Here is a 23704-nt window from a genome sequence, read left to right as displayed (position 1 = left end):
GGCCAGAACAGCCCAGAACAGAGTGCGATGGCGAGGGGTCGCCGATGGCCTATGCTCCACCAGGAGCGATGGGCAAAATGAATGAATGAATGTCCTGTGACTCATTCTGGTGAATTGTAGACCGATTGGTTGGTTGTTGGTGGGGTTTTTGTTTGTTTGTTGTTGTTTTTCTGATTGCTTGGTTGTGGAGGAGGAGAAGGCGGACTTAGGTTTAAATGTCCTGTCACTCATTTTGGTGAATTGTAGACCAATTGGTTGGTGGTTAGTGGGGTTTTGGTGTTTTTGTTTGTTTGTTTGTTGTTGTTGTTTTTCTGATTGCTTGGTTGTGGAGGAGGAGAAGGCGGACTTAGGTTTAAATATCCTGTCGCTCATTTTGGTGAATTGTAGACCAATTGGTTGGTTGTTAGTGGGGTTTTGGTGTTTTTGTTTGTTTGTTTGTTGTTGTTGTTTTTCTGATTGCTTGGTTGTGGAGGAGGAGAAGGCGGACTTAGGTTTAAATGTCCTGTCACTCATTTTGGTGAATTGTAGACCAATTGGTTGGTGGTTAGTGGGGTTTTGGTGTTTTTGTTTGTTTGTTTGTTGTTGTTGTTTTTCTGATTGCTTGGTTGTGGAGGAGGAGAAGGCGGACTTAGGTTTAAATGTCCTGTCACTCATTCTGGTGAATTGTAGACCAATTGGTTGGTGGTTAGTGGGGTTTTGGTGTTTTTGTTTGTTTGTTTGTTGTTGTTTTTCTGATTGCTTGGTTGTGGAGGAGGAGAAGGCGGACTTAGGTTTAAATATCCTGTCGCTCATTTTGGTGAATTGTAGACCAATTGGTTGGTTGTTAGTGGGGTTTTGGTGTTTTTGTTTGTTTGTTTGTTTGTTGGGTGAGAATGTTACTGTGTTGTATGAATTTGGGTATTTGTGGTGATTTCCATGTTGGATACCATACCTTTACCATTAAAAATCTTTGTTATGGAAACAGCAACATTATTGCTGCCCTACTTGCTAGAGGGCAGACTAGGCAGCAAGAAAGTGTAATCAACATGATTTGATTTGATTTGTCACATTTTAAGAAGGTGGCAGAGTGGTTAAGATACTCATCTGCCAATACAGTGTCTGCGATGGCCTGGGTTCAGTTCCAAGTCTCACACTTCCAGGTTTGACTGGAAGATCAGATTGGTGTCTTGTCATTCGGATGAGATGATAAACTGAGGTCCTGTGTGCAGCGCGGACTTGGCACACTGAAAAAGAACCCAGGGCAACAAAAGGGATGTAGAAGAAATCCACTCTGATGGGTGCACAAACATATGTGCATGCACTCAAGGCCCGACTCAAAAGCACGTTGGGTTATGCCGCTGGTCCAGGCATCTGCGTAGCAGATATGGTGCAATTTTCAGATTGAGTTTCAGTTTCTCAAGGAGGCGTCACTACATTCAGACAAATCCATATACACTACACCACATCCGCTAGGCAGATGCCTGACCAGCAGCATTACCCAACGCACTTAGTCAGGCCCAGAGTGTGTGCAGATATATATATATATATTTGTGTACCTATCACAGTGGATTTCTTCTACACAATTTTGCCAGAGGACAACACTTTTCTTGCAGTGGGTCTTTTTCAGTGCGCCAAGTGGGTGCTGCAGACGGGACTGTCGGTTTATTGTCTCATCCGAACGACTGGGTGCTCAGTTTGATTTTCCAGTCAAACTTGTGAGAAAAGGCGAGAGAGTGGGATTCAAACCCACGACCCTCACGTCATGCTCTCTGTATTGGCAGATGAGCGTCTTAACCATTCTCACATGTGGATTTTTGTCTGAACGCTGTGACGTCTCCTTGACTATGTGTGTATACATATGTATGTGTACATAACTACATGCATGTATATGAATGTGTATTGTGTGTGCGTGTGCGTGTGTTTATGTAAGTTTGTGCCTGCCTATGTGTGCCTATGTGTTAGGGTAGCTGTTAGATACACATGTATGTTAAAATGTATGTATGCAGCGTGTGTGTGTGTGTGTGTGTGTGTGTGTGTGCGTGTGTGTGTGTGTGTAGTCACATTTTGGTGTGTGTATGTAACATAGATATGATGTTGTATGTTAACAAAAGCGTTCTTGTAAAGCACCTAGAGCAGATTTCTGGATAGTGTGCTGTATAAGTATCCATTATTATTCTTATTATTATTAAAGTGAAACTAAAAGTTTTGACTTAATGATTTCTTTTTTGGCAGCCCTGGCGCCGTCCATCGTGAACATGCCGACGGAGCAGAAGGTGGCCAAGGAGAAGAGCATCACCATCCCCTGCCAGGTGGAGGGCAAGCCCCGCCCCCAGGTCCTGTGGTACAAAGGGGACCAGATGCTCCTCGGGGACAACTACCGCATCCTGCCCTCCGGCGACCTCCACATCGAGGTCAGGGTCAAGGTCAAGGGGTCAGTCAAAGAGGTCAAGGGGGTCGGTCAGGGGCGTCAGTCAGAGGTCAGGGGGTCAGTCAGGGAGGGTCAAAGGGGTCAGTCAGAGAGGTCAAGGGGGTCAGTCAGGGAGGGTCAAGGGGTTTGTCAGGGAGGTCAAGGGGTCAGTCATGGATGGTGGAGGAGGAGGATGGTGGGCATGAGGCAGGGGAGAGGTCTTTGGGAGGATTTTTGAAGGGGGGTAGGTGGAGGTGTAATAATGATAATGCTGTTATTTGTAAGATGTAATGTTGAGGGGTAGAAGATCTGTTCAGCACAGAAAATCAGCTGAGCAGATGCAGTTCACTTGGGGTCTGCTGTTCACAAACAACGGTGACGAACGACGTCCTACCTCGTCTTAATATGCTATATCCGGAAGTCCATAAATTGATTAATAACTACAACGCATATACAACACTAAGCAAGGTTCATTTGTTACATCCAGAGAGGACACTGGCTGGACTTTTAAAAACATTATTCTATTCAACTATAGGCCACTGTGCAGGAAGTCAGAGTGGAAGTGCAGTGAGCAATCAAAGCAAACAAGGAAAGAGAGGAATGCACAGACAAAAAGAGTAGTGTACTAGTGTGGGAAAGAGAAGGCTTTTGTTCACATTCCTTTGACTGGTGGTGCCAGAATTTGTTGAATTTTCTTTTAGAAGACTTGTATTTGCCAAACTTGGCAGTTAACTCTGAGACAATACTAGATCACTACAGGGGGGTGGGGAGGCGTTGTGGTTCCAGTGGGGGAAGCAAGGCTGAGGGGGAGGTGGGCCATAAGAAAGGATGTAGCAGGGGGAGCGTGGACTTTTTTTTCTCATAGAACTGCCTGACTTTTGTTCAGCAAGATCAGGTATGATCGTTTTGTTTACTTACCCCACCATGTAGGCAGCCATACTCCGTTTTTAGGGGATGTGCATGCTGGGTATATTCTTGTTTTCATAACCCACCAAACGCTGACATGGATTACAGGATCTTTAGTATTTGATATTCTGTGTGCATATACACATGAAGGGGGTTCGGGCACTAGCAGGTCTGCACATATGTTGACCTGGGAAATCGGGGAAAATCTCCACCCTTTACCCTGTAGGCGCTGTTACTGAGATTCGAACCTGGGACCTTGATATTGAAAGTCCAACGCTTTAACCACTCAGCTATTGTGCCTGTCAGGGCTATGGCTCCTTTGACCTTTTTTTAAAATTATTCTTTACATCACTGGCTGCTGTGTGTTGCAGATGGTTGACGAGAGGGACACAGGGGTGTACCATTGCATCGCCAAGAACCGCTTTGGGCAGGCCAGTGCTCAGGGCTCCCTCATCGTTCGAGGTGGGTACACTCAGCTCGGTCTTGAGGTGCTGTGATTACTGGTGGTGGGAAGAGATTTCTTTCCCATGTTGTGGGGTTTTTTTTGGGGGGGACGAGGGGGGGGGGGGGGGGGGGGGGTTACCAAACTTTTTTTTTTTCAAACAAAAGTTTACAGTAGGAAGTTGCTGCAGTATATTGTTCTGATTATCAGTCATTCCACTTCAAGAATTTTTATCGGTAGATCAGTAAATACGCATTAAGGGTGTGGTTTTATATTGTCATCTGATATTATATCCACCTGTAGTTGCTCTTTGGGATATGTATGTGTGTGTTTGTGTGCCTCTGTGTGTGTGTGTGTGTGTGTGTGGCTTTTTTTTCAGTATGATCTTGACTATTTTCTAGGGAAAGGAATTTTGTCTGTTGTACTCATAACAAGAGGTGTTTTCTTGTTCATACACTTCAAGTTTGGTTTTTGTGTTTTTAATGAAAAACCACAGCTGTCATTTAAAAACATGTTAAAAACTCATGATTTTTGACTGAAACATTCATTCAATCATTGTCCAAACACTTTTCTTTTTTAGCTGTTCATGATGCATGTATGCTTGAAACAGCCATTCAATGAGTGACCGGTGGTAATTTCAAATGCACCCTATATCATTTCATATTCAGTGAGAAACTAGCGGTAGTCCAAATGCACCCCGCATTATTTCATATTTATTGAGAGTCCAGTGGTTGTCCAAATGCACATTGCATTTCATATTTATTGAGAGACCAGTGGTGGTCCAAATGCACCCCGCATTATTTCATATTTATTGAGAGTCCAGTGGTTGTCCAAATGCACATTGCATTTCATATTTATTGAGAGACCAGTGGTGGTCCAAATGCACCCTGCATCATTTCATGTTCATTGAGAGACCAGTGGTGGTCCAAATGCTCCCTGCATCATTTGATGTTCATTGAGAGACCAGTGGTGGTCCAAATGCTCCCTGCATCATTTGATGTTCATTGAGAGACCAGTGGTGGTCCAAATGCACCCTGCATCATTTCAACCATCTCTTGAGTTTATGAAGACATACATACCTGCTTTTATAAAGTGGTCCATAACATTTTTTGTGAAGGCTGTATATCTTTTTTTTTTTTTTATTTTATTTTTTTTTAGATAAGACGCAGATTGTGACCCCGCCTACCAACGACCGCGTAAGCCAGGGTCAGGCAGCCATTTTCACCTGTGGGGCGGTGACGGCCATTGAGGAACTGATCCGTCTCAAGTTCACCTGGCTGAAGGAGGGAGTGCCCATTGATGTCAATGACCCCAGGGTGAGGCCTTCTTCAGTTGCCTGAATGTCACCTGTTACTTGAATGTCTTCTTCTTGTCTTCCGTTACCTGAATGTCACCTGTTACTTGAATGTCTTCTTGTTGTCTTCCGTTGCCTGAATGTCTTCTGTTACTTGAATGTCTTCTTCTTGTCTTCTGTTACCTGAATGTCACCTGTTACTTGAATGTCTTCTTGTTGTCTTCCGTTACCTGAATGTCTTCTGTTACTTGAATGTCTTCTTGTCTTGTTACCCGAATGTCTTCTGTTACTTGAATGTCTTCTTGTCTTGTTACCCGAATGTCTTCTGTTACTTGAATGTCTTCTGTTGCCTGAATGTTTTCTGTTACTTGAATGTCTTCTTGTTGTCTTCCGTTACCTGAATGTCTTCTGTTACTTGAATGTCTTCTTGTTGTCTTCTGTTACCTGAATGTCTTCTGTTACTTGAATGTCTTCTTGTTGTCTTCCGTTGCCTGAATGTCTTCTGTTACTTGAATGTCTTCTTGTTGTCGTCCGTTACCTGAATGTCTTCTGTTACTTGAATGTCTTCTGTTGCCTGAATGTCTTCTGTTACTTGAATGTCTTCTTGTCTTGTTACCCGAATGTCTTCTGTTACTTGAATGTCTTCTGTTGCCTGAATGTCTTCTTGTTGTCTTCTGTTACTTGAATGTCTTCTGTTACTTGAATGTCTTCTTGTTGTCTTCTGTTACTTGAATGTCTTCTGTTGCCTGAATGTCTTCTTGTTGTCTTCTGTTACTTGAATGTCTTCTTGTTGTCTTCTGTTACCTGAATGTCTTCTGTTACTTGAATGTCTTCTTGTTGTCTTCTGTTACTTGAATGTCATCTGTTACTTGAATGTCTTCTTGTTGTCTTCCGTTGCCTGAATGTCTTCAGTTACTTGAATGTCTTCTTGTTGTCTTCCGTTACCTGAATGTCTTCTGTTACTTGAATGTCCTCTTGTTGTCTTCAGTTACTTGAATGTCTTCTGTTACTTGAATGTCTTGTTGTTGTCTTGTTACCTGAATGTCTTCTGTTACTTGAATGTCTTGTTGTTGTCTTCTGTTACGTGAATGTCTTCTGTTACTTGAATGTCTTGTTGTTGTCTTGTTACCTGAATGTCTTCTGTTACTTGAATGTCTTGTTGTTGTCGTCCGTTACCTGAATGTCTTCTGTTACTTGAATGTCTTCTTGTTGTCTTCCGTTACCTGAATGTCTTCTGTTACTTGAATGTCTTCTTGTTGTCTTCTGTTACCTGAATGTCTTCCATTATTTGAATGTCATCTGTTACTTGAATGTCTTCTTGTTGTCTTCCGTTACCTTAATGTCTTCTGTTACCTAAAGGTCTTCTAAATGAGAGAGAGAGAGAGAGAGAGAACAAACAAAGGAACGAACGAATTTTGATTGTTTTTAGATACATTGATCCCTAAACAAGGGTGAGCAAAGCCCATGGCGTAAAACGTCATCAAATGTGAAACGAAATCAGAAATATATGATAATGAAACGCAGAGAAAATTCCGTGAATCGTAAACACTTAATTTTCACAGTTCACTAAGTTTCAGGGATATCATATTTGTAGGCACTCACAGACACAAGCACTCACGCACACACAGAGTTTCCCCCCGAGTTTAGTGTGTGAACAAATGGGATGAATTTCTCTCGAAGGTCTTTATACTTTGGACACACTAAAATAAAATGCGCCTCATCTTCTTCTGTTTTGTTATCACAATAAGAACAGTTCTTCATCTGAGAATTTGCAGCATATCGATGTTTATTACAATTAAGATCATTTCCACAACATCTAAATCTTACAAGAACGTCCCGTAGTCTTTTGTTTTTGATTTGAAAAAGGTATGGCTCAGGCTGCACAGTTTGCTTAAAGATTCTGTAGGTGGAAAATCTGTTGCTCTCCAACAGTTTGTTGTGCCAGTCTTGGTGTGAACAGTCTATCAGTTGCTGTTTCAGTTCACTTAAAAAGATGTCTTATTACAAAGAGAGAGACAGAAAGAGAGAGAGAGAGAGAGAGTCACCAAGAAAGATTTATAGACAAGACATAATGAACCAAACTGAATATGAAATATGTTGAGTTATAATTTTGAATGTGTGTGCGCATGTGCGTGTGTGTGTGTATGTGTGTGTGTGCGTGCGCATGCATGTTAGTGCGTGCAGATGTGTGTGTGTGAACTAGAATCCTGTTCATCTCTCATGCAAGCTGTCCCCTCTACCAGACCTTAAGTGGTGGTCTGGGTGCTAGTATTTTTTTTTTTTTTTTTAGTCTTTTGGATGAGGCAAGGTGTCTTGTTTGTTTGTGCTGAGCGACGGACTGTACTTGTGACTTACCTTACCCTTCCCTCTCCCCCCCCCCTACCCTCCACCCCCCCCCCACCCCTCACCCCTGACCCCCAACCCCATTACTCCCCAACTAGGTGGAGGTGAAGAAGGGGACCCTGATGGTGAAGGACACCACCAGCAGGGACACGGGCAACTACACCTGTGTGGCCTCCAACAGCCTGGACAGCGACCAGGCCAGCGCCTTGCTGCAGGTTGTGGGTAGGTACCATGCTCTGCCCCGGACCCCCACACCCCACCCCGCTACCCCCTCTACTCCCCCTCCCAATCCTCCTCTGTCCATCTGGCTGGCTGGCTGGCTGGCTGGAACGTTTTTGATACTAATGATAATAATATGATAATGATGGCAACAGCAACAACCAGAAAAAAAAAAAAAAATAATAATAATGATAATGATAATGACAATGACAACAACAACCACAAAATGATAATGGTAATAATAACGACAGTAACAACAACAACCACAAAAATAATGATAACAATGATAATGATAATAATGGCAATAATAACAACAACAACAACAAAATATTAATAATGATAATAATAATAACAAAAATAACATTAACAACAACAATAACCAGAAAAATGATAATAATAATAACATTAACGATAATAATGACAGTGACTACTACAACAACAACAACCACAAAAATAATGATAATGATTTCAGCTTCAGTTTCTCAAAAGAGGCGTCACAGTGTTTCGTACAAATCCATACACACCACACCACATGTGTTCGGCAGTTACACCTGACCAGCAGCATAACCCAACGTGCTCAGTCAGGCCTGGAGTGCTTGCATGTATAGTTGTGTACCTATCAGAGAGGAGTTCTCCTGCTGAGTTTTTGCCACAGGACAGCCCTTTTGTTGCCACGAGTTCTTGATCATTTCAGTCTCAGTTTCTCAAGGAGGTGTCACTGTGTTTCGACAAATCCACATTCTGTTCTCTCTCTCTGTCTCTGTCTGTCTGTCTGTCTGTCTGTCTGTCTCTTCCTTTCTTAGTCCCCTCCCCCTTGCCCCCCCCCCCCCCACCCCCCCCCCCCCCCCCCCCCTTTTCATTCGAATATACAGAAATGTCGATTTCTGATTAATACTAACAATCATCATTGTGATAGGAATGATAATAATAATATCATTTATTTTCAGTTTAATATCATCATCTTAGATGAACAGACTATAAATAGATAAACGAACAACGAACAAATCCACATACGCGACACCACATCTGTCAGGCAGATGCCCGACTAGCGGCATAACCCAACCCAACATATCAGGGTTTGAGTGCATGCATGTATATTTGTGTACAGAGCTGATTTCTTCTACAGAATTTCATCTACAAGGGGACATCCCTTTTGTTGCCATTTTTTCCTTTTCAGTGCGCCAAGTGCGTGTCCCTGTGCATTGGGCTGAACCAGAAGCAACATATGTATTTGTATTTGTATTTCTTTTTATCACATCAGATTTCTCTGTGTGGAATTCAGGCTGCTCTCCCCAGGGAGAGCGCGTCGCTACACTACAGCGCCACCCATTCTTTTGTATTTTTTCCTGCGTGTAGTTTTATTTGTTTTTCCTATCGAAGTGGATTTTCCTACAGAATTTTTCCAGGAACAACCCTTTCGTTGCCGTGGGTTTTTTTACGTGCGCTAAATGCATGCTGCACACGGGACCTCGGTTTATCATCTCATCCGAATGACTAGCGTCCAGACCACCACTCAAGGTCAAGTGGAGGGGGAGAAAATATCGGCGGCTGAGCCGTGATTCGAACCAGCGCACTCAGATTCTCTCGCTTCCTAGGCGGACGCGTTACCTCTAGGCCATCACTCCACATTGTGACACATCAGTTCAGTGCAATTCGATGCAGCACATTACAGTACAGTGCAGTGCAGTGCAATGTAATGCAACACAACACAACACAGCACCATACAACACAGTCAGTACAGTACAGTGCCATGCAATACAGTACAGTGCATTACAAAACAATGCAGTGCAATGCAGTGCCATGCCAAGCATCACAGTGGTACACAACACAACACAGTCAGCACAGTACAGTGCAATACAACGCAATTCAGACTAATACAATGCAATGCAGCACAGTACAATGCAAAACACAACACAACACAATCAGCACAGTACAGTGCAGTACAATACAATTCAATACAGATATAATACAGCGCAACACAGTAACACAGCCCTGTCTCCCTGTTGTGTTGCGGCAGCTCCCCCGGAACCCCCCACGGGCGTGGTGCTGGTGGCGTGCATGGACACCCAGGTGCACGTGGAGTGGGAGTTCGAGGAGAGCGGGAGCAACTTCTCCCCCCTGCAGGAGTTCATCGTGGAGTACAGCCTCGAGTCGCCCCGCGACACCTGGCAGGAGGCACGCAGGGTGCCTGCGCAGACCAGGTGTGTGTGCGTGTGTGTGTGCGTGTGTGCGTGTGTGTGTGTGTGTGTCTTTGTTAGGAGGGACAGAGACTTTATGTAGGTGGTGACTTTTCTTCTGCATCTTCTGTTGTTTCTTCTGCTGCTGCTTCTTTTGCTGCTGCGTCTTGTTCTTCTTTTTCTTCTTCTTCTTCTTCTTTTTCTTTTGCACTGCTCTGTCGCACTCCTCCTTGTCCTTATCCTCCTTCTTCTTCTCTTCTTATTTTTCTTCTTCCCTTTATTTTTCTTCTCCCTCTTCTTCTTCTTCTTCTTCTTCTTCTTCTTCTTCTTCTTCTTCTTCTTCTTCTTCTCCTCCTTCTTGTTTATTTTTCTTCTCCCTCTCCTTCTTCTGCTCCTCCTTCTTCTTCTCCTCCTCCTTGTTCACTGGCCACAAACTTCATCATAATCTTCTTCTTCTTCTTTATCTGCTCCTTCTCCTCCTTATTCTCTTTCTTTCTCCTCATCCTTCTTCTTCTCATCCTTCTTCATCTTCTCCTTCTTCTTCTCATTCTCCTTCTTCGTTCCCTTCTCCTTCTTCTTCTTCTCCACTGGCCACAAACTTTTCAATATAAAACACACACACACACACACACACACACACACACACACACACACACACACACACACACATAAACAACAACAACAGTCACTTCCACACATGCTGACTTGTATGTGTCCTGTCTCTACTTTCATGTAATTTCTGGAACTGCACCTGAGTATATTTTCTTTTCAGTGTTTCTCCACTCTGCCGCTGATGCTAGAGAGAAACACAGGAGGAGAACTTTTAGTTCCTCTGTTGTACAAACATGGAATTGGCTGCCTGTTTTCGGTCTTTCACAGTCCTTCATTCATAGTCACATCCTTTTAAAGAAATCTAAAAACATTCCTGTTGAAGCAGTCTCAACATGATTGAGGCATTCCATACCATATTTGTATTCTATGGAAACCAGATATATTTCGTCCATGTGTGTGTATGCGTGTGTGCCTGCATGCGTGTTTGTATATGAGTGTGTGTGCATGTGCTTATGCTGGTGCTTGTGTGTGTTTGTGTCTTTTGTGTCTGACTGACCGGTTTATTGTAAAGCGGTTTGAGAAGTTTGAAAGCTCTATACAAATTTACTGTCATTATGTATGTGTGTGTGTGTGTGTGTATGCATGCAGGCAGATGTCGTACACCATGTCGCCCTGGGCATCGTACACCTTCAGGGTGCGGGCGAGGAACCATATGGGGGTGAGTGAGCCCAGCCTGCCCACGGTGACCCCCTGCGTGTCCCCAGAGGACCGGCCCTACAGCAACCCGTCCAACGTGCGCACCGTGGAGGACAAGACGGGCTGGCTGGTCATCGAATGGGAGGTCAGTCACTGGACACCCCATAACCCACCCAACTTTTGACATTTGATCTTCTGCTTGCGTATACACACGAAGGGGGGTTCAGGCACAAGCAGGTCTGCACACCTGTTGACCTGTGAGAACATAAAAATCTCCACCCTTTACCCACCAGGCGCCATTGCCGAGATTTGAACCTGTAACCCTGATATTGAAAGTCCAACACTTTATCCACTCGGCTATTGCGCCTGTCAAAAAAACAAAAACAAAAAAAGAATGTAGAATGGACAATCAGAATAAAGTGAACAAGTTTGTTAAAAAAAAAAAAAGGCAAACAGAAAGAAAATAAATGAAATAATAAAGAGATGAATGAAACAGCTTCTTTTTCCCCGCCCCCCTACAGCCAATGTCAAGGATGGAGCACAACTCCAGGGACTTCCGCTACGTGGTGACGTGGCGCTCGCGGGGCCGGGAGGGGGAGGAGGGGCTGATCCAGTCGCACGTGGTAAGGGACTGGACGCAGGGCCGCCACAGTGTGCAGGTGGGCGGGGTCTACCAGCCCTACGGTATCACCGTGGAGGCAGCCAACTCCGTTGGGAAGGCCATCTCCCCGGCCGTGGAAATCATCGGCCATTCTGGAGAGGCTGGTAAGTACATATGTACAGGACGTTTGGCCATGTGTTCATTGTGTGTGTGTGTGTGTTTGTTCTTCGGGTTTCGACGTCTTTTTTATATGGTGTGATTTTTAGTCGTTGAGTCAAAATGCGACCACAGTGTTGCTACTTGTGCTGCGCTATCTCTAATCCTTTAAGAAATTAGAAAAAATATATAAAGGAACAAGAACGTAATAAAAAGTTAGTTGTAAACTTACAAGAAGCGAGAACCTGATACAAAGTACGTTGTAAACTTCCAAAAAGCAAGAACCTGATACAAAGTAAGTTGTAAACTTCCAAGAAGCGGGAACCTGATACAAAGTAAGTTGTAAACTTCCAAGGAGCAAGAACCTGATACAAAGTAAGTTGTAAACTTCCAAGAAGCGGGAACCTGATACAAAGTAAGTTGTAAACTTCCAAGGAGCAAGAACCTGATACAAAGTAAGTTGTAAACTTCCAAGTAGCTGAACCTGATACAAAGTATGTTGTAAACTTCCAAGTAGCTGAACCTGATACAAAGTATGTTGTAAACTTCCAATGAGCAAGGACCTGATACAAAGTAAGTTGTAAACTTCCAAGTAGCTGAACCTGATACAAAGTATGTTGTAAACTTCCAGTGACCAAGGACCTGATACAAAGTAAGTTACAAAAGGAAAATTTAAAGCAAAAGTGTCGAACTTGACAGTGAAGCAAACTTTCAGAATTGCTTAATTGTAATAATGACCTTTATTATTTCTATTTTGTATTACTCTTTTTGTCATAACAGATCTCTGTGTGAAATTCAGGCTGCTCTCCCCCAGGAGAGCGCGTCACTGCCCTGACAGTGCCACCCATTATTTTGTTTGTTTTTTCTGCCTGCAGTTTCATTTGTTTTCCTATCAAAATGGATTTTTCTACAGAATTTTGCCAGGGACAACCCTTTTGTTGCTGTGGGTTCTTTTAAGTGCGCTAAATTCATGCTGCACACGGGACTTTGGTTTATCATCTTATCCGAATGACTAGCGTCCAGACCACCACTCAAGGTCTAGTGGAGGGGGAGAAAATACTGGCGACTGCCGGTGTGATTCGATCCAGTGCGCTCAGATTCTCTCGCTTCCGAAGCGGACGCGTTACCTCTTGGCCAACACTCCAGTCCACACATTTATTCATTTACTTAGTTGTCACTATTATCGATGTTTTCCTTAGCCCCAAGTGTGGTGCCACAGAACTTTGAGCTGGACCCCACCAAAAATGTGACCTCCACCACAGCCGCTTTCCGCTGGGATCCTGTGGACACCAGTCCTGAGAACATCAATGGAAATTTCCGTGGATACAAGGTGTGTGTGTGTGTGGGAGCGGGACCCGGAGGAAGGGTGCTGGAGGAGGAGAAATTGTGTGCAGGAGGTTAGGACTCTGTGGGGGGTGGGGGGGGGGGGAATGGTGAAGGAGGGATTGTTTGCTGGAGGTTAGGTTTGAAAAACATGGAAATTTCCATAGATATGAGGTAGCACTGTGTGACTGAGCGTATTTTTGGTTTTGCATGCATGCGTGTGTGTGTGTATGCGTGCGTGCGTGCATGTGTCTGTGTGTGTCTGGGGGAGGAGACGGTGTGTGCAGAACGTTTGTTATGAAGTACATCAATGGAAATTACCGTAGATATAAGGTAGGACTCTATGTGGTGTGTGTGTGTGTGTGTGTGGTGGGTGTGTCTGTGGGAGGGGAGAGTGTGTGTGTGTGCAGGACAGTTGGATATAGACTTGGACTGTGAGGGTGTGGTAGGAGGAGGGAGTGTTTGCAGGATTTTAGGTCTGTAGAACACCAAGGACACTTTTTTTGTGGACAGAAAGTAGGACTTTGTGGGGGAGGCTGAAGAGAGATTGTGTGCAGAAGGTTAGGTATACAAAAAACACCAATGGAAATTTCTGTGGATATAAGGTAGGATTGTGTGGCTGTGTATTGGAAGGGGGAGGGGGTGTAGGAGGTTTGGTGTGAAAATCATCAGTAGAAATTTGTGTGGGTATAACGTAGGACTCAGTGTGTGTTTGCACAAGCGTATGTGTGTGTGTGTGTATGTGTGTGGTGTGCAAGTATTCATGTTTGTATGTTAAGATGTGAGTGGCATCCAGTATAGGTAGCTCCCTGTGGACTGCCTCTGTGCTGAGACTGCTGCAGATGATTCTGGGTGTTATTCTAGGGAGAGAGTGGTAGGGTGAAAACTGGGATGAGTGGTGTGGGAGTAATGCCACTGAAGCAGCATAGATAATGAGAGAAAGAAAAAAAAAAAAGAAATTCAAATAAATGGAAGGTCAGAGCAACCACACCCATGCTAAGCTACCTCTTTTACGTTTGATGCTGGGAGTTCATTGAATTTGTGTGTGTGTGTGTGTGTGTGTGTGTGTGTGTAAGCTAAACAACTAAAGAGAAGAAAGTGTAATAACACAAGAGGCGGTCACACACACACACACACACACACACACACGCACACACACACACCAACACCACACATACTGTACAGATCCGCTGCTGGAAGAAGAACCAAAGGGACACCACTCTGCAGGAAGAGCTGATCATCATCCCTGAGGACCGGCGGCTCCATCGGCGTGCCGTCAACGGCGACAAGATCGAGGCGCAAGTGGCGGGGCTGCCGTCCTTCTCGGACATCGAGGCGGACGTGGTGGTGGCCAACACCTACTTTGTTTCCCCTGGCAGCAACGTCATCAACTTCACCACTGCCGAAGGGGGTCAGTGCTCACCACCGGAGTATTGTGTGTTGCTCTTGTGTTCTGTGGGTCCATGTCTGTTTTTGTCGTGTGTGTGTGTACACATGTAGTGGGAGGGAGGGGGGCGGGGGTTGGTATTTGCAGTGCATGTGTTCTTGTGTTCTGTGGGTCCATGTCTGTTTTTGTCATGTGTGTGTGTACACGTGTAGTGGGAGGGAGGGGGGTTGTGGGGGGGTTGGGGGGTGGGGGTTGGTATGTGCAGTGCATGTGTTCTTGTGTTCTGTGGGTCTGTGTCTGTTTTTGTCATGTGTGTGTGTACACATGTAGTGGGAGGGAGGGGGGCAGTGGGGGGTTGGGTGGGGGGGGGCGGGGGTTGGTATGTGCAGTGCATGTGTTCTTGTATTCTGTGGGTCTGTGTCTGTTTCTTTCATGCATGTGTGTGAAGTGTTTTTATGTGTGTGTGGATTGTTATGTGTAGTGTGTCTGTGTGTTTATGTGTCTGTGTGTGTGTGCATGTGTTTGTGTGTGTGTCTGTGTGTGTGTGTGTGTGTGTGTGTAGACCATTTATGTGTGTGCGTGTATGTGTGTTGTGGCTTGTTCTGTTGTTTTGTGTTGGGGTTTCATGTGGATGTTTCTTGGGGTTTGGGTTTTTCTGTTTTTCTTAATGCTTTTATTATAGATGCTCACAACATACGTGAATGAAATATTAATATGTTAATGTTTTTTTGTAAGAATATATGAAATAAATGAATTTTGCATCAAAATTTTTTAAATCAAATAAACAACTTAAAATGCCACTCATATGATGGGTACAAATTCCAAACACACAGAGACTAAGAATTCCTCAACCTACATGTGCATGTGTTCTGTTTTTTTCTTTTTCTTTTCAATTGAATAATTAGCAAGGGTATTATTAGTGATGATCATACATTCTTGTGTTATGCATACTTTCTTATAATCATTTTCATGCTAGAATTTGTTTTATAATTTTTTATTGTATATATTATTCATTATTACCATCTGCAACCAAAAAGCCCCGCATGGCAGATAGGCAACAAAAGTCAGAATAATGCATGACTCTGAAGGGGTTAAGAATATGACTGAAAGAAAAAAAAAGGGCTGTGTCTGAGTGCACATTGTCAGTGTCAGCACAAGAACATGACAGCTAGTAATGCTTGGGCACAGGACTAAATGGGTTAAGCACAAGAACATGACAGCAAGTAATGCTTGGGCACAGGACTAAATGGGTTAAGCACAACATGACAGCAAGTAATGCTTGGGCACAGGACTAAATGGGTTAAGCACAACAACATGACAGCGAGTAATGCTTGGGCACAGGACTAAATGGGTTAAGCACAACAACATGACAGCGAGTAATGCTTGGGCACAGGACTAAATGGGTTAAGCACAACAACATGACAGCGAGTAATGCTTGGGCACAGGACTAAATGGGTTAAGCACAAGAACATGACAGCGAGTAATGCTTGGGCACAGGACTAAATGGGTTAAGCACAACATGACAGCAAGTAATGCTTGGGCACAGGACTAAATGGATTAAGCACAAGAACATGACAGCGACGACCATGGTTTGTGTGTTGCAGTGCAATATGTGGCTGTGTGTGCACTGTGTTAGTCTTTAACTCATTCTACACCAGGTGCAAGTTGCACATTGTGTGAGTGTAACAACATGGCAGTGTGAGTGTTTAAACACAAGAACTTGACAGTGATGACGTGGTTTGTGTTTTGCAGTCCAGTATGTGTCTGTGTATGCACTATGTTAGTGTTTAACTCATTCTACTCCAGGTGCAAGTTATCTCATACCATAATCACTTCCCCAGCGGACCTGGTACAAGTACTCTCATACCAGTACACGTTTGTTCTTGCATGTTACAGTTGATGTTCTAAACTGAGCCGTTTACGGATTCTTGAGGCATGGAAACGAAGTTTTGTTTCACCGATTAAATAAAACACTTCTCCATCGATTTTGGCCATATTAGTGAACAACTCTATTTTTCAGTGCAGTGGTCTCACGTAATGCTGGTCCAGTGGATTTGTAGCAGGCATGCAGCATTGCGGCAGAGTGAGTTAAGAATGTAGCAGTGACGATCATGGTACGTGTGTTGCAGTGCCGTCCAGAGTGAAGTACGTGGAGGCACTGTTCCGTGGCTCCTCCCACTTCCTGCTAGAGTGGGGACCCCCTGCTGATGCCAATGGACACCTGACTGGCTACCTGCTGGGCTACCAGAAAGGTGAGAGGTTGTTGTGCTGCACACCTGTTTTTACTCTAAAACAATATAGGTGTAATTATTTTTTTCACATTAAATTACTGCTGCGCCGTTTATGTGTGCCGCCTGTAAGTGATTTATGACTTTGTGGCTGTATGGATTTCAAAAGTAGATGATTCAATTTGTTTTGGATGTAATCGTTTTAAGGGATGGGTGTGATATGCATGTACATATGCAAACACGCGCGCGCATGCGCACACACACACACACAATTACACTACCCAACATGCACACTACTCCACACACACACACACACACACACAAACTCCTCCATACACACATGCCTACATTCCCCTCCCCCAGCCTTCCCCCCGCCCCCCCCCCCCCCCACAGGACAGCACACAGGAACATAATTGTGGTGTTTGCTGTGGGCCATCTGCCTGAAGCCAGCTGACTTGATGTCATCATCATCAGACAGATTGTTCCGCTCCGCTGTTTTTCTTTCGAAAAAGGAGTTCCTGTAGCGTTCAGTGCTTGATGATGGTTGCACTGCAGAGCATCTGCTGTGTTGTTAACTGTTGATCGTTCAGTGATGCTTCGCAGGATAAGTCACTGCAGCGTTTACAGGCTGTAGGAGTGTTGGCCTAGGGGTATTGAGTCCGCCTAGGCAGCAAGAGAATCTGAGCGCACTGGTTCGAATCCCTTCGTTGCCAGTATTTTTAGTCTGGACGCTAGTTAATCGGATGAGATGATAAACCAAGGTCCCATGTGCAGCATGCACTTAGAGCATGTAAAAAAAAAACCCACGGCAACAAAAGGGATGTCCCTGGCAATGTTGTGTAGAAAAATTCACTTCGATAGGAAAAACAAATAAAATTGCAGGCAGTAGGCTGTACAAGACTCTTGTTTCCTTGAGATGTGATGCTTTGTGTGATACGGTCACTGTAACGTCTATAGGCTGTACAAGACTTGTTTCCTTGAGGTGTGGTGCTTTGTGTGATACAGTCACTGTAACGTCTATAGGCTGAACACGACTCGTTTCCTTGAGATGTGATGCTTTGTGTGATACAGTCACTGTAACGTCTATAGGCTGAACACGACTCGTTTCCTTGAGATGTGGTGCTTTGTGTGATACAGTCACTGTAATGTCTATAGGCTGAACACGACTCGTTTCCTTGAGATGTGATGCTTTGTGTGATACAGTCACTGTAACGTCTATAGGCTGAACACGACTCTTGTTTCCTTGAGATGTGATGCTTTGTGTTATACAGTCACTGTAACGTCTATAGGCTGAACACGACTCTTGTTTCCTTGAGGTGTGATCTAACGTCTATAGGCTGAACACGACTCTTGTTTCCTTGAGGTGTGATGTAACGTCTATAGGCTGAACACGACTCTTGTTTCCTTGAGGTGTGATGTAACGTCTATAGGCTGAACACGACTCTTGTTTCCTTGAGGTGTGATGTAACGTCTATAGGCTGAACACGACTCTTGTTTCCTTGAGATGTGATGCTTTGTGTGATACGGTCACTGTAACGTCTATAGGCTGTACAAGACTTGTTTCCTTGAGGTGTGATGCTTTGTGTGATACAGTCACTGTAACGTCTATAGGCTATACATGGCTCTTGTTTCCTTGAGGTGTGATTCTTTGTGTGATACAGTCACTGTAACGTCTAAAGGCTATACAAGACTTGTTTCCTTGAGGTGTGATGCTTTCTGTAATACAGTCACTGTAACGTCTATAGGCTATACATGACTAGTTTCCTTGAGATGTGGTGCTTTGTGTGATATAGTCACTGTAACGTCTATAGGCTATACATGACTAGTTTCCTTGAGGTGTGGTGCTTTGTGTGATACAGTCACTGTAACGTCTATAGGCTGTACATGGCTCTTGTTTCCTTGAGATGTGATGCTTTGTGTGATACAGTCACTGTAACGTTTATAGGCTATACATGACTAGTTTCCTTGAGATGTGGTGTTTTGTGTGATACAGTCACTGTAATGTCTATAGGCTGTACATGACTCTTGTTTCCTTGAGATGTGGTGTTTTGTGTGATACAGTCACTGTAACGTCTATAGGCTATACATGACTCTTGTTTCCTCGTGGTTGTTCCAGTGGCAGGACTGATGGTGGGAGGCATCGTGATAGCCAGGGACGACATGCCCGTGGGCCAGCAGAGAACCACCCTGGACGGCCTGGAACCCAACACGCTCTACAGGGTCTTCATCGCCGCCAAAACTGCTGTGGGGGCTGGCGAGAAGTATTTCATTGACGTCCGCACCGCCGATGATACCTCAGGCAAGTCTGATAAATAAAAGCTGCGGCTTTTTTTTTTATGATGGTTGATACAGTGTATCATTACCTGCACATCAAGTCTGTACACTGAAAATCTGAAAATGAAATGTTTTATTTTTCACCATGTAATATAATATCCTTGAGGCCCGACAAATCTAATGACTAGAAGCTGACTGACAACTGTGACTTTATTATGGTGGTTGATACAGTGCATTACACAACCCATACATTAAGTATGTACGCTGAAAATATGAAAATGTTTAATTTTTCACCATGTAATATAATAGATAATATCCTTGAGGCCTGACAAGTCTAATGACTGGAAGCTGACTAATAATTGTGGCTTTTTATGGTGGTTGATAACAGTGCATAGTTACACAAACCATACATTAAGTCTGTATGCTGAAAATATGAAAATGAACTGTGTAATATAATGTCCTTGAGGCCCGATATTGTATTTCTCTTTAGAAATGGTGTACTTTATACGTCAGCCCAGTTCCATTTTCTCAAGGAGGCGTGACTGGGTCCAAACAAATCCATACACGTTACACCACATCTTCAAGGCAGATGCCTGACCAGCAGCATAACCCATTGTCAACCCATTACAGTGTAATTGAGTTCCACTTATATATGAATGCTCCAGCTTTTTTTTTTTTTTTTTTTTTTCTTCCATGCATTCAGTGATAAACTGTGTGAGTTTTGTGCCCACAGAGCTGGCAGAGCCCCGGATCCAGTCGGTGATAGCGGGGGAGAAAGAGGCCAACGTCACCTTCAGTCTGATATCTGAGAAAGGGGAGCGTACCGGGTCTGTGTATTACCTGGAGTACCGCAAGATGGGTCAGTGCTGGTGTTTTGGTGTGTTTGTTGGGTTTTTTTATACCTGATACAATTCTGCATTTGTGGGCTGCAGAATGCAGAATACAGAATAATTTATTACTTCCAAAGAAGAATTAATTTGTGGTGTAAAATACGTAAACAGTACAGTGGGAATCACAGTTGTTCAGTATATTATATAAAGTGGAGTGATGGCCTAAGGTAACGCGTCCATAGGAAGCGAGAGAAACTTAGTGCACTGGTTCGAATCCCATAGCCGCCAGTATTTTCTCCCCCTCCCCCCCATCCCCAGACCTTGAGTGGTGGTCTGGATGTTAGTCATTCAGATGAGACAATAAACTGAGGTCCCATGTGCAGCATGCACTTAATGCATGTAAAAGAACCCACAGCAACAAAAAGGGTTGTCCCTGGCAGAATTATCCACTTCGATAGGAAAACAAATAAAATTGCAGGCAGGAAAAAAAAGAGAAAAATGGGTGGTGCTCTCAGTGTAGCGACACGCTCTCCCTGGGAAGAGCAGCCCGAATTTCACACAGAGAAATCTGTTGTGACAAAAAAGAGTAATACAATACAGTACAATGAAAGATAGGTCACAGAATGTTCAGCACAGGTGGAAAACAAGGAGGCATACACCACAGCGGACTGATCCTAGTGAAGCCCTACCTGAGCACCCTCATTCACTCCCTCTTTCACTATGGTGTATGAGTGGGTGTTAGTGGGCTGAACTGTTTTTACCAGCCATGCAGGCAGCCATACTCCTTTTTTGGGGGGGAGGAGGGGGTTTTAAGGGTGTTGGGGGAGTGTGCATGCTGGATATGTTCTTGTTTCCATAAACCACTGAATGCTGATATGATTTTTTCATGTGTATATGTCATCATTGTCTTCTTCTTCTCCTTGTCCTTCTATAGCCTTGAGACGACCATAGTGGTTGGCGAAGCTGTATGCACCATAATTTGATTTCTTCTTCTTCTTCTTCTTCTCCTTCTTCTCATTTTCATCATTATCACTTTTATCATTGATTGATTGATTGATTGATTGATTGATATGGATACTTATATAGCGCCTATCCTCGGTCGGAGACCAAGCTCTAAGCACGTTACATTTGCACAACAGGCTGCCTACCTGGGTAGAGCTGACTGACGGCTGCCATTGGGCGCTCATCATTCGTTTCCTGTGTCATTCAATCAGATTTCAGTCACACACCCATACACACTCAGACAGACATGTAACATTTTACGTGTATGACCGTTCTGTTTATTTACCCCGCCATGTATTTATTTATTTATTAAGACTTCTTGCTATAGTGCATATTCTTGAAGCTATATGCACTTTACAACAGCACTAAAACCATTCACACAAACATCCCCACACAAACATATGCACATATGTAGGCAGCCATACTCTGTTTTATCGGGTGTGCATGCTGGGTATGTTCTTGTTTCCATAACCCACTGAACGCTGAAATGGATTACAGGATCTTTAACGTGCGTATTTGATCTTCTGCGTTCTTATACACATGAAGGGATTCAGGCAATGGCAGGTCAGCACATATGTTGACCTGGGAGATCAGAAAAATCTCCACCCTTTACACACCAGGTGCCACCAAGATTCGAACCCGGGACCCTCAGATTGAAAGTCCAATGCTTTAACCATTTGGCTATTGTGCCCATCATCATCATCATCATCATCATCATCATTATTATTATTATCATTATCATAATAATGATTATTATTATTGTATGATTGTCAGTCGTGTCTGACTACGACCACCAGAACAGAAGAGGAGGCAACTGCTGTCCCAACTATCTGGGCAAGAATTTGATAATAGTGGAGAGTGTCTTGCCCAAGTTACATCCCCACTCTCTTGGTTGAGAAGGTTTTAGGACAGTCAGTGATGGGATGGTTCCTGAAGGCCAACTAGCACCCCAAGGCTGCAGCGCTAAGAGCCAGTGAAATTTTGCCTCCTAGTCTGAGAGTTCACAAAAGACTAAGCTGTAAATTATGATAATTATGATGATAATTATTATTATTGTTGTTTGGTGTCCAGGTGAGCATGGGTGGGACCGGGACGAGGAGCTGGCCACAGACCACTTCTGGCTGACCTTGGAGGACCTGGAGCCGGCCACCACCTACGAGGTGCGGGTGGTGTCCGTGCCCCGCTCGGCCAGCCACGACTCTGTGCACTTCAGGCCCAGCCAGGAAACGCGCTTCGACACCTCTGGCATCGGTATGTCACTAGCATCTCATGCCTCTCTTCGTAGTCCCTTGATTCTCTGTGGGGGATTTTGAGTGCTCAGTTTCTGTTTTCAAGAAAGCTGGAGCAGCCTGGCGTGGCTGAACTGGTCGGTAGGCTGTTGGACGTCTGATCCAGTGGTCAGGGCTCAGTGAGATGTGGATGAACTGGTCTTTCTAACTTTGTTGTAAGTGACCTTTTAACCTTCACCGTACTTTGTGGGTCTGACAGACCCATTTTTGCCTTAAAAAATGCCTTTAAAATATATTTGGTGTCCGATTAATTTGAAATTTCATGACTTTTGTTGTCACAACATATGCATCATTTTAGTAAATTAATGTACATTTTAACTGATTAGTTAATCAGTTACGTAATTGTGAAAATTTTTACCTGCATTCCTACGTTGTGGGTCTTACAGACCCATACTCCCCAAAGAAGAGAAAACACTAAGTACCCTTATTCGTAATTCGTGGGTCTCTCAGACCCATACTCGCAAAAGAAGGGAACAAACCAATAATCCCTTTGTACTACGTGGAACAAAGTGATTGTGCGTACGTGACTGATGACACATAGGCTACCTCACTGCTTCTGTAGTTGGCTGGCACATCGCATCCAGCTCTCATGGAGAACACAACAGTACAGCAGGCTACCGGTGTCATTGCCTCAGGCAAGTTATATTTTGATGATTATCAAGTTTATTAATTGCCATCAAGTTAGCTTGCCATCTGTTCGATACTTTAGGTCGATTCCAACATCGCCATCTCTGAAGGCATCAGTAAGCATTGCAGAGAACATGAGGCTGAACAGCGTTGGAGCCAGGACGCAGCCTTGCTTGACACCATTTGTGACAGCAAAAGGAGCAGATGTTTCGCCATTGTCCTGGACTCGAGCCTGCATGCCTTCATGGAATTGGCTGACCAAGGAAATAAATTTCCGAGGGCATCCGTACTTTTTTTTTTTTTTTTTTTTTTTTTTTGCTGCCCCATCATCTGCGCCGTTTCAGTGGCATTACTCCCACGCCGCTCATTTAGATTCCCCCATACACGGCCACACCCGGGTTCGTCCGTCGCAGTCCCAGCGTCGGCAGTCCACAGGGAACCATCGATGTTAGGTCGCCTGGAGGCCACACACCAGAGGAGACCCTGCACTGCTGCTGAGTCACTTCAGTGGTGTTCAGTGGTGCCTGTTCTGTTTTAACGTACTTAGGACACCACCTACTAAGCCCCCTACTACCGACAATAATGGCTTAGTCGCGGAGCCAGACTGAGCGAGCGTCTCTCCCAGAGTGGAGACCGCCACCACGTCCCTCAAACAACAGCCCCCCCATGAATCTTCCGACACTGACGACATTGACAGGACTCACCCAAAGCACGGAAGTGGAGGGGTATCGAAACTGAGGTCACCATGAGAGCAGGGCATGAAAGGCCACAGACTTTGAGACTATTTTGTTTATATTGATGACGATGAAGGGGGAGGAGGATGACGATGATGATGACGATGTTGCTATGGAGGTCCATTTTGGTTTGGGACTGCGTGACAAGGCTGTACTCTACGCTTCCTGTCATAATGATATCCCGGCGTTAACCAGGCCCGAGAGATACAGACACTTGCAGTGTTGGTCAGGTAATTAG

The 23704-nt window shown here is 44.2% G+C and overlaps 1 protein-coding gene across 5 annotated transcripts in view; it reads left to right on the top strand.

Annotated features, from left to right (window-relative positions):
* LOC143299903 (neuroglian-like) overlaps positions 1-23704 on the top strand; it is a 119997-nt gene that overhangs the window by 79185 nt on the left and 17108 nt on the right. For all 5 annotated transcript variants that reach the window (XM_076613411.1, XM_076613410.1, XM_076613405.1 and 2 more), the window contains 13 exons: positions 2212-2390; positions 3664-3754; positions 4893-5050; positions 7470-7593; positions 9608-9791; positions 10968-11160; positions 11537-11780; positions 12972-13102; positions 14281-14506; positions 16612-16734; positions 18827-19009; positions 19718-19843; positions 21888-22067. In XM_076613411.1, the coding sequence (XP_076469526.1) occupies positions 2212-2390; positions 3664-3754; positions 4893-5050; positions 7470-7593; positions 9608-9791; positions 10968-11160; positions 11537-11780; positions 12972-13102; positions 14281-14506; positions 16612-16734; positions 18827-19009; positions 19718-19843; positions 21888-22067 (2142 nt within the window). The remainder of the gene's footprint in view (positions 1-2211; positions 2391-3663; positions 3755-4892; positions 5051-7469; positions 7594-9607; positions 9792-10967; positions 11161-11536; positions 11781-12971; positions 13103-14280; positions 14507-16611; positions 16735-18826; positions 19010-19717; positions 19844-21887; positions 22068-23704) is intronic.

The sequence above is a fragment of the Babylonia areolata genome, chromosome 25, assembly GCF_041734735.1.
Source record: "Babylonia areolata isolate BAREFJ2019XMU chromosome 25, ASM4173473v1, whole genome shotgun sequence".
NCBI lineage: Eukaryota > Metazoa > Mollusca > Gastropoda > Neogastropoda > Buccinidae > Babylonia > Babylonia areolata.
The sequence above is the reverse complement of the archived record's forward strand: the minus strand, read 5'-3'. Positions and strand labels throughout refer to the sequence as shown.